This window comes from Labeo rohita, chromosome 19, assembly GCF_022985175.1.
Source record: "Labeo rohita strain BAU-BD-2019 chromosome 19, IGBB_LRoh.1.0, whole genome shotgun sequence".
Lineage (NCBI taxonomy): Eukaryota > Metazoa > Chordata > Actinopteri > Cypriniformes > Cyprinidae > Labeo > Labeo rohita.
Window position 1 is genome coordinate 33,837,405 of NC_066887.1, and position 12,410 is coordinate 33,849,814.

General features: G+C 28.2%; 1 protein-coding gene across 1 annotated transcript in view; it reads right to left on the reverse strand.

Moving 5' to 3' along the window:
- Positions 1 to 3,433: 3,433 nt before the first annotated feature.
- Positions 3,434 to 12,410, reverse strand: part of cdca7b (cell division cycle associated 7b) — a 12,579-nt gene continuing 3,602 nt past the window's right edge. Inside the window, exons 5-10 of the mRNA XM_051135951.1 lie at positions 10,937 to 10,999; positions 10,620 to 10,790; positions 8,158 to 8,301; positions 7,925 to 8,074; positions 5,805 to 5,941; positions 3,434 to 3,811 (exon numbers count right to left, since the gene is read on the reverse strand). Of these exons, the coding sequence (XP_050991908.1) occupies positions 3,790 to 3,811; positions 5,805 to 5,941; positions 7,925 to 8,074; positions 8,158 to 8,301; positions 10,620 to 10,790; positions 10,937 to 10,999 (687 nt within the window). The 3' untranslated portion in view covers positions 3,434 to 3,789. The remainder of the gene's footprint in view (positions 3,812 to 5,804; positions 5,942 to 7,924; positions 8,075 to 8,157; positions 8,302 to 10,619; positions 10,791 to 10,936; positions 11,000 to 12,410) is intronic.

Below are 12,410 nucleotides of genomic sequence, written 5' to 3' on the forward strand. Positions count from 1 at the left end.
TCTGATCGAAACTCCGAAACGGGTTAGCAAAACATTTGATTCAGATCTGAACTTCATAGCACAGATCATGATTCATTTGATTTAGATTGGAACTTCAGAGCGGGTTCAAGAATCATTTGATTCAGATCAGAACCTCGGAGTGTGGATTGCGAATCATTTGATTTAGATGGGAACTTCAGGGCGTGTTCGCGAATCTTATTTTTATTAAATGATAGAAAACATCAAACCATTAAGGCAGTACAATTATGAAAAATACAAGTACAAATGAATTAAAAATGTGGTTTTACTATTGTAAAAGTAGTTAACAACTACAGTTTAACCATGGTAAAACTATGATTAAACACAGCTTTTGGCATCTCAGGATGTTAACTGATGGACTGGAGTGGTGTGGATTACTTGTGGATTATTATGATGTTTTTACCAGCTGTTTGGACTCTCATTCTGACGGCACCCATTCACTACAGAGGATCCATTGGTGAGCAAGTGATGCAGTGCTACATTTCTCCAAATCTGATGAAGAAACGAACTCATCCTCATCTTGAATGGCCTTGGGGTGATACTTTGGATTGGAAATAATACAAAATAGCATATTCAAGAATGCATAACAGGTCATGTGACCAAACGCCACTGTCATTCTGAACAAACTGCAGAAGTAGCTCATCTCTGAGTGTGTGTAGAGTGCTGTGTCAGTGATGGAGGACAGGAGTGAGGGATGATGGTGTGTGCAGGTGGAGATGGTTCAGGTGGGCGGCTCTCTTTTGTTCTTTCTGAGTTTGATTGACAGCTCTGTACCTGCAGTGCGCCACCAAAGGGAAGCATTATCCACTTTAACAGCTGCTGTGTGCGTCTCACACTCGCTCAATCTGCATGCACACAGTAATGGAGCACCTGTCTCTCTACAGAAAGAACATTCGTTTGTCACGTCTCACCAGTTTGATGTTCATATTTCATACTGTAGGATAAACAGATAATGAGATTCATAGATTCTGTGGCTGGGAATTTAGCTGCATGTGAAATAGGTCATACCATTGATAAGAAGTTAACATGTACTATCACATTGATTATCACTCTATAAAGTCTAATATAATCAGATACAACAATATCTCAGATATTTATAACAATACACAGCTGATAAATGTAACATTCAATGGCAGTGTTCATATATTTCAAATACAGTGAATTAAGATACAAACTCGATCAAAATGGACAATGTTTCCATCTAACATGTAATTTTATGCTGCAGCTCTTCATATTAATGGAGTGTTTAAACTAGTTAGTAGTAAACCTGGAACCGCTCCGATTGGTTCAAACTCGTGACTTCGATCCTTCAGTTCATGCGATTCTCTAGCAAAAAACAGATCAAAGCCATTCATTCACCTAGCCATTCATTTTGGAAATACCGAATCAGTTGCGTCGCAACACGATTCACTGTTTGGAAGCGCTCCAATCGAATCAGCAACGCGAATCATTCGATTCAGATCGGGATTTCATATCGCGTATTAAATCATTTGATTTAGATCGGAACATTGGAGTGGGTACGCGAATGATTCAGATTGGGACTTCAAATCAGGTCCCTGCGTCCCAGTGTGCATACTATCCACCCTATCTGCCCTAAATAGTATTGAAAATTACTATGTAGAATTTAGGATGGCTAGTATGCACACTGAAATGCAGGCTGTGTCGCAAATCATTTGATTCAGATCGGGACTTCAAATCGCGTATCGAATCATTTGATTTAGATCGGAATTTGGAGCGGGTTTGCGAATCATTCAGATCGAGACTTCAAATCGCGAGTTGCGAATCATTTGATTTAGATCGGAAATTTGGAGGTGGTTCGCGAATCATTTGATGCAGATCGGAACTTCTGATGGGGTTCGCGAATCATTTCACGAATTCAATGATTCACAGTCCGCGCTCTGAGTTGAAACTCCGAAAAACGATTCACTGTTTGGAAGCGCTCCAATCGAATCGCGCAACGCGAATAATTTCAGAACGAGACTTCAAATCGCGTGTCGCGAATCATTTGATTTAGATTGACTTTGGAGCTGGTTCGCGAATCATTTGGAGTAGAGTGGGTTCGCGAATCATTTGTTTCAGATCGGGACTTCAATTCGCGTGTCGCGAATCATTTGATTTAGATCGGAACTTTGGAGGTGGAACTTTGGCGCTCTGAGTCGAAACTCCGAAACAGTTGCGTTGCAAAGGTTTAGATCGGAACTTTGGAGCGGGTTCGCGAATCATTTGATTTAGATCGGAACTTCGGTCTGGTTCGCGAATCATTTCGCCAATTGAATGATTTTGTCTTACATGTATTTGTCTTACATTTACACTTAGATTTTCAGAGGTTTTAGCATCTATTATACACTTCCCTCCATTCACACACACACACTCGGACTAAAACAGAGACATTAAAAACACACACAAAAAATCTATAATTTGTTAATCAATTAAATCTTTATAACTACATGTCTAATCTCAGTTAATGTCATAAAACCAGCGAGCTAAGCCAGTAGTAGTACTGACATTGTCACGTAAACACGACTAAAGACGCGAAAGACGGAGGAACAGACGAACTGAATCAATTGAGCGAGTCATTTAAGATGGAACCGCTCCGATTGATTCAAACTCGTGACTTTGATCCTTCAGTTCAAGCGATTCACTAGCAAAAACCAGATCAAAACAGCCATTTATTTTCGAAACTCAATCAGCTGCGTTTGATTTAGATCGGAACTTCTGATCGGGTTCGCGAATCATTTGATTCAGATCAGGACTTCAAATTGTGTATCGAATCATTTGATTTAGATCGGAATTTGGAGCCGGTTTGCGAATCATTTAATCATTTAATGAATCAGATCGGGATTTGATTCAGGTCGGGACTTCAAATCGTGTATCGAATCATTTTGATTTGGAGCGGAACTTTGGAGGTGGTTCGCGAATCATTTGTTACAGATCGGAACTTGAAATCGCGTGTCGCGAATCATTTGATTCAGATTTGAACGTCGGTACAGGTTCGCAAAAGTTTTCTTATTGAATGACAGAAAACATCAAACCATAAAGGCAGTACAAAAAAATCGCGCAACGCGAATCATTCGATTCAGATCGGGATTTCATATCGCGTATTGAATGATTTGATTTAGATCGGAACTTTGGAGCGGGTACGCGAATCTTTTGATTCAGATTCGGACTTTATAAGTGTCGCGAATCATGATTTAGATGGGAACTTACTGTTTTTGATGTCAAGATGTGTATTTTATCTATGTGTTTGTCGTACATTTACATTTAAATTATACACTTTTCTTCATTCACACACACACACTCGAACTAAACCAAACAGACATTAAAAACACACACAAACAACATCTATAATTTGTGTTAATTAATTAAATCTTTATAACTACATATCACATATTAAAAAAACAACTGGTGCATGTAAAATGTGAAATAAAAGGACCTTTATTTAAACTAATATCCAATAAAATGTTTTAAGAGAGAAAAACACAAATTGTGCAAATGAGAGAAAAGGCTCTGTAATCAAAAACATCTGTCACAGGATCTCATGATATCTCTGCCTTTAATTAGCAACAGAACAGTATGATTCATTAAAACAAAAATGAAATCAGTAAAAACACAGTATAACATCATGAAGCGTAAAAGAAACGACTGGCTTGCATATGGCTGCTGAAAACTGCATCAAACTCTTGTTTTCATGCTCATTGTTGAAAGTGTCAGGATCAGCGACGATCAGTGTGATTCCCGTCAGGTGCGTCTGTGTCACACGGATGATCGTCTTCACTCCACGTCCTTCTGCAAACTAAAACACAGAGCAGAGCAGCATTAAAACACTGCAGACTGGACACCAGCGGCTGCTTTCTGGACAAACGGAGCCACACTCACAGGTCAGAAATCAGAAATATACAGTGAAGTGAAGTCAGACTGAAACCGCTTTCACATTTGACTGCTGTAATGTGACGCGTCTTGGAGTAAAACAGGATATTCATTCAATGAAGAAAAACTAATGCAGGGCAACATTTGGTTTTGTTAATCAGGAATTAACTGCATGAAATGTAAAAAACTATATGAAAACAAAATTTTAACATACTTGAGGAGCTACAGGTGGTTTGTGATTTGATTAGCTAATGATTAATTACATCAGAAATATCTAAAAAAAAAAAAAAAGTATAAATATTAAGAATGACGAGTTGATAAAGCTAAAAATTAATTATATTAAAAATATAAAATGTTTAAATATTTATTACGAGGGTGGTTTGTGAGTTGATAAATCTAATAATGATTAAAACTGAAATAAATTAAAGCATAATAGAAATATTTAAAAAAAAAAAAACTATTTCAATTAATAAATTAAAATAGAAAATAAATAATACAAATAAATATAAAAATAATTTTCACTAATTAACTGAAAGCTAAATAGATATTTTACAAAAAGAAATAATCTTTCAGCTAATAAATAAAATAAAATATAAATATCAGATGAAGAACTTGAATGTTAGATGAAAAAAAAAAACTGAAATGTTAGTTTGGCAACTAACTGAAATTAATTAAAAAAAAAAAAAGTTGAATTAGAAATATCTACAAAAAAAAAAAAACCTAAATAGGTGGTATGTGAGTTGATCAATTAAATAATTAGCTACCAGAAGTTAATTATACAATTAGTTCTTAAAAAAAATAATAATCTAAACTGTATATTAATTAATTAATTAATTTATTTGTAACTTATAATTTATTGTAGATTATCTAAATAAATGTGTAAATAAATATTTATTATGTGCAGATGGTTTGTGAGTTGATAAAGCTAATTAATTACAAAAATGTAAAATACCTAAATAAACATACAAAATAACTGTTGTTAAATTACTGAAATTAACTTAATCTCAGGGGATTTATTTTAAACAAATATTTTTGTGTAAGCAAAAAGTTTGTGAATCCCTGTTAAAAATAAAATTAAGTAAATATTTATTTTAAAAAATATATTAAAACAAACACACACACTCACACAAAAACAAAAATAAAAATGAATATAAAAATAACAATTTTCACTGACTGAAAGCTAAATAGATATTTTACAAAAAAATGAATAAAAATAACTCTTTCAGCTAACAAATGAAAAAAATAAATATCAGGTGAAAAATTAGTTGAATATAAGTTGAAGTACTTATCTGTAGTACTTACTGTAGATTATCTAAATAAATGTGTAAATAAATATTCATCATGTGAAGATGGTTTGGGAGTTGATGAAAAGCTAATTAATTAGAAAAATTTAAAGTATCGAAATAAACAAATATGAAGTAACTGTGTTGTTAAATTATTGATATTAACCTAATCTCTGGGGACTTATTTTAAAAAATAAGTTTGTGTATGCAAAAAGTTTGTGAATCCCTGTTAAAAATAAAATAAATATTAAATTAAATATTAAATAAATATAAAAAAAAAAAAAAAAAAAAAAAACACACACAAAAAACAAAGGTAGGGCGGCAGTTGATTTTATCCATCAAGAACAAATTGTATAATGTTTTTTTATACAAAATGTCCAATATGAAGTGATATGAAACATGAGTTGATTAAAAACTAATAATTAAATCAGGAAAAAAAAAAATCTAAAATATACAAGTATTTAAATAAATAAATAAAAGAAATGTTATTGTTAAAAAAAAAAAATTTAAAAAAGAAATGTTAAAGAAATGTTATTAGTTTGTATCTGCATGTTTTATCATCAGAGATCTGTGAACATGCAAAAGTTGTTGAAATATTGTTAAAGTCTCAGGTTGTTGAATGAGCAGTGATTTCACCTCTCCAGATAATCGCGGACGTTGTCGTGTCCGTAGAATTTGGCGAGTCTGGTGAGAGCACCCGTCGCACAGCGTCCGTCCCGCTTACGGCACAGACTGCAGTTACACACTCCTCGACAGATGGGACACTCCCACGTCTGCGGGACACAACAAACACACCACCAGTCATTCAATGCTGACAAAACACCAGCGTCAAACAAACTCATACAGCAGTTCGACATTCAATACTTTCATTACCTTTTTTCAGTTCAGTCATTTTAACACTACTAATTTTCACTTTGTTAATTTTTATTTTAGTTTATTATAGTTTTTATTAATATTCTGGATAAGCTTTTATTTTTAGATTTTTTTTTTTTTATCAAGTTATTATATTTTTTCATTAATTAGCTGAAATAGTTTTTTGAAATAATTTTTTTTTGTTAAATATCTGTTTAGCTTTATTTCAGTTAATTTAAAAAGTAAAAAAAAAGTTATTTGTAGGATTTTTTTTTAAATTTATGTTTTTATTTTTGACTTTTTAAATCAAGCTTTAATTTACTTTTTAATAATTCAGTGCATTTAATTTCAGTTAGTTAAGTTATTTTTAAAATATTTCTATTAGGTTTAATTTATTTAAGTCATTTAATACTTAAAATTAATTACACTTAGTTGCCAAAGTAACCTTTTTTTTCATCTGATATTTACATTTTATTTCATTTATTAGCTGAATTTGTTATTTTTATTTATTTATTTGTTTGTGTTAAATATCTATTTAGCTTTATTTCAGTTAATTAGTGAATTTATTAATTTTTATATTTATGCTCAATTAAAATTTGAAATAGTTTTTATTTATTTGTTCTGTTAATTATCTATTTAATTTTTCAGTTAAGTAGTGAAAATAGTGATTTTTATTTATTTATTTTTATTTTTTTATTTATTTTAAATTAAGCTTTAATTGAGTTTTCCATCTACTTATACTTTATTTCATTTATTAGTTAGCTGAAATAGTTAATTTTATTTGTTTTTTTGTTAATCATCTATTTAGCTTTTAGTTAATTAGTGAAAATAGTTTTTTATATTTATTTATCAAGTAAGTCTTAATTTTGTTTTTACTTTAAGTTTTTCAACAAAGATTTATATTTTATTTAATTTATTAATTGTAATAGTTTATTTATTTTAAAATGTATTAATTTTGTTTATTATTTCACTTTTTATTTGTTTGTCAGTTGAAAGTTATTTTTAGGTGTTTAATTTATTTATTTTTATATTTCTATTTGGCTTTAATTTTGACTTTTTCAGTTTCAGTAATTTTTGTAAAACTGAAATAAATAAAATATATATACAAAAAACAAATAAATAAAATATAAATACAAATAACAAACTGAAATTAAGTTTAAGTAAAACTGAAATAAATAAATTAAATGTATATTAAAAAAAACAAAAATAAAATAAAATACAAATAAAAATAACTAACAAATTAAGTTTAAGTAAAACTGAAATAAAATATATATATAAAAAAAACAAATAAATAAAATATAAATAAAAATTTCAGTTAGTTGCCAAATAACATTTCTATTTTTTTTTTAAAGTTTTTCAACTACTATTTATTTATTTTATTTAATGTTTTTACTTTTTACATTTTTCCATCTAAGATTTATATTTTATTTATAATTTTGAATTATTTATATTTTGCTTTTTATTTTAATTTGTCAGTTGAAAGTTATTTTTTAGATGTTTAATTTATTTATTTTAATATTTCTATTTATCTTTAATTTTTACATTTTACTTCAGTTTCAGTAATTTTTGTACTTCACAGTTATTTGTCATGAAAACATTTCTAATTTTCAGTTTATTTAAATTTTTCCATCTAATATTTATTTTATAATAATTTAATTTATTAGTTAAAATAGTTGTTTCTATTTATATTGTATTCATTGTTTTTTATATCGATTTCTATTAATGTTTAATTTATTTCAGTTTTAGTCATTTTAGTACTTCAACTTAAAATTAATTTCAGTGAGTTGCCAAAGTAACATTTCCATTTTCATTAGTTTTTATTTGATATATTAATATTTTATTTCAACTTTATTTTGAATTAAAAAAAAAAACAAAACTATTTTTAGTTGTTTGCGGTGACTTACGGGGTCGAGCAGTGCGGTGCGGACGTCTTCTCCGTATCGGTTGCGCAAGCAGGGGCCGCAGAACTGACCTTTGACCCCACCGCAGAACAGGCCCCTGCACTCAGTCTTGGTGTCGAGGGTTTTCTGACGGCACTGGTGACACGTGCTGCCCTGAGATCACACGCGCGTCACACGTTAATATACGTCACAAACACACACGTCAAACCGCAACATAACGGTCATTCGACACTCACGTTCTCCTTATCGAGGATCTTGTCTTTAGCGCGGTCGGCGACGTTCTCTAGCTCTTCTTCGGTGATGTCCTCCGGCATTCGTATGGAATCACGCGAGCGACGCTTCCTCTGCTTGGGACGAGCGTCTCCCAGACCATCTTTAACCTGCACCACATCCAAAAACCAACATCAGATCAATGAATAAAACACAATAGAAACTTTAGACAACACACTGAGGAGGAAGGTCACGCCAGGAACATTTAAACTTGATTTGTTTTGAGTCAGGAAATGATAATGCATCAAAAATACAAATTTTAGTACTTCAACTTATTTCTAATTTTCATCATAGTTTAATAGTAATTCATTTAAAATAAAAAATTCATATATATATATATATATATATATATATATATAATTTTTTTTTTTTTACGGTAATTATCATCAAATATATACAAAATTTTCATCTAATATTTATTATGCAAAAATGTTTTTTTTTTATTCATTTGTTATATACGGTTTTCATCTAATATTATTTAAAAAAATATATAATATAATATATATATATATATATATATATATATATATATATATATATATATATATATATATATATATACAGTACTGTGCAAAAGTCTTAGGCCACTAGTATTTTCATCAGCTAAAAAATGGTTTAAAGTCGGTCTTTTGCTGTAGTGTGTCAGTATGAAATATCAGATTACATTTCCAAACATTCATTTTGCCATTAATCATAATAATCCAGTGAGATTTTTGTTTGCACAAGAAGTCTGACAACAGCGAGTGCTCTGCACAGAGATCTGATCTCATCATCATCCAGTCTGTCTGGAATGACATGAAGAAACAGAACAAACTCAGACAGACTAAATCCAGAAGAACTGTGACAAAGTCTCCAGGATGCTTCAAGAAACCTACCTGCAAAGCTGCAGCACTGTTAAAAGTTGTAGGCACTTGTGTAAAAATGCTATAAAATGAGGATGCTGTCATAAATAGATTTTCTTTATCAATTACCTTCTATTAACTAACTGAAATTAACATTTGATGTGACCATCCTTTGCATTTAAAGCAGCTTTTGCCCTATAGGTGCACTTGCGCAGAGTTTTTCAGGTAGCTTTGCAGGTAGGTTACTTGAAACATCTTGGAGATGTTGCCACAGTTCTTCTGGATTTAGTCTGTCTCAGTTTTTCTGTTTCTTCATGTCATTCCAGACAGACTGGATGATGGTGAGATCAGATCTCTGTGTGGAGCACTGGCTGTTGTCAGACTCCTTGTGCAAACAAAAATCTCACTAGATTATTACAATTAATGGCAAACAGAATGTTTGGAAATGAAAACAGATATTTTTTACTGATGCACTACAGCAAAAGATAGAAATAACTTACTTTAAACCATTTTTTAGCTGGTGAAAATACTAGTGGCCTAAAACTTTTGCACAGTACTGTGTATATATATATATATAAATAATACACACACACACACACACACACACACATATATATACGTGTATATATATATATATATATATATATATATATATATATATATATATATATATATATATATATATATATATATAAAAAAATGTTTTTTTCATTTTGGTTTAAATGACTATTTCAATTTACTAATTGAAATAATTATTTTTCAGATGTATTCATTTACTTTTTAATTAGTTTTATTTTTTTCCAAATCAGAAAATAATGCACCAAAAATACAAATTTTACTACTTCAACTTAAAAAAAAATAATAATAATAATAATAAAATCTCTGTTAGGTGCCACTGCAACATTTCTAATTTTCATTTTAGTTTAACGTTCTTCATGTAATTTTATTTTGTTTATTAATTTCAACGTCTGTTTAACTTTTTGTTTTAGTTTATTAGTTGAAATGTTTTTTTTTTGTGTGTGTGTTTTTTTGGGGGGCTCATATTTTATATAAATAAAAAAAAAATTCCCCAAATTGACAAAATGAAAAGGCAACAAAAACACACAAAAAAACATCACATTTTTATACTTTTCAAAACTTCTCCTTTAAGTAATAGGTTTTTTTTTAATATATTATTTTAAATGTGTTTTTTTTTTATTATTATTTTATTGAAAATTTTAATTTAATAAATTTGATATATCATACGTATTTTTTTTTCCACATAATATTTCTTACATTTTATTTATTATTTGAAACAGATTATTAAATTCATTTGTTTTTTTTTAGCTTTGAGTTTATTAGTTGAAATGGTATTTATTTTATTTTTAATTTTATTAATTTATTATTAAATTTTATTAATGATACTGCTCCAAAAACACAAATAATAAAATACAAAACCATTCTCTATTTATCGCTAACCTTTGATCTTATTTTTGTTACTTTTTTCTTTCTTTAATTAATGGATAAAAAAATAAATGCATGTGTTTTTGATGAAGAAGTTTTGGATGTTATACTGTCGCTTCATAATGTTTCGATGACTTTCTTACCTCCATCAGGCGCTTGATGTCGATCTGTCCGCTCTCTCTCTTCTGAGGAGCCGGTTTTTCCTCCACCTCGATCCCAAAATGCTCCGGGGGTCTCGCTTTGCGGCCTGGGTTTCGTCTCTCGACCTGAACCTCTGAAAAACGCCGTTTTGGGGTGGACTGCTTCTTCTTCTTCTATTTAGGGCACAAACATAAAATCAACAACAAAAACAAAAAAGAGCTTAATTATGTCATTATACTGGTTAGATCTAAAGAGAAAGCAGAGCATTTTCTGTTTTGTTCTGTGTAGGTGTTTGGTGCAGGGGATTGTGGGATCTTACCGTAGGTGTTGTTTTAGAAGGAAGTTCAGGCAAAGAACTCAAGTCTGCAAAAAGTTTTGCAAGCTGCAAGAAAAGATTTGTTGAAAGTTAACGTAAACAATCAAAAAATTGAATAAAAATAAACAATGCACAGCAATATTATATTAAAATGAATAAATACTAATATGAATTATTATATTTAATCTTATAATAATAATAAATGTTACTATTTTAAAACACAACAAATTTAAAATAATGTTATATATATGTTATATATAGTGTATATATATATATATATATATATACACACACACACACACACATATATAGATATATACATACATATAAATGTAGTTTATTTAAAACAAAAGTAATTTAAAAAATACAATTGTTAGTAGTAGTAGTAAATATAAAAATATACAACAAATGTAGTTTTGAATTATATACATATATTTCAAAACAGAAATTAAAAAAATATTTTATAATAATAATAACAATAACAATAACAATAACAACAACAACAACATTTTTACTTTTACATACATTCATAACATTTTTTTGTTTGTTTTTTAAAAATTTAATTAATTAAAAAACACATTTATTGTATTTATTTAAAATTGCTAGTACAACTAATTTTTTTTTTACATTGTTTTAAAATATTTATATATATATTGTATGTATATGTATATATATATATATATATATATATATATATATATATATATATATATATATATTTTTTTTTTTTTTTTTTTTAATAAAATATAATCCAAAACAGCAGTTTTTGTATAAATTTGTACTGTACATAATGTTTTAAAAAATGTTTTGTTTTAAAATAATATTTATACTATTTTTATATTTATAATATTATCATTTTTTATGAAAGTGGAATTCAAAACAGCATTTTTCATATATATTTGCAACATATAATAATAATAATAATAATAATAATAATAATAATAATAATAATAATGTTGCAAATATATATGAAAAATGCTGTTTTGAATTCCACTTTCATAAAAAATGATAATATTATAAATATAAAAATAGTATAAATATTATTTTAAAACAAAACATTTTTTAAAACATTATGTACAGTACAAATTTATACAAAAACTGCTGTTTTGAATTATATTTTATTTAAAAAAAAATATATATATATAAATATTTTAAAACAATGTAAAAAAAAATTAGTTGTACTAGCAATTTTAAATAAATACAATAAATGTGTTTTTTAATTAATTAAATTTTTAAAAAACAAACAAAAAAATGTTATAAATGTATGTAAAAGTAAAAATGTTGTTGTTGTTATTATTATTATTACTATTATTCGTTACAAATATATATGAATTATTTTTCATTAAAAAAAATTATAATAGTATAAATATAAATATATTATAAATATTATTTTAAAACAAAATTAATTTACCTTTTTTAAAAATATTATGTACAAATTTATACAAAAACTGCTGTTTTGGATTAGATTATTTTTTTA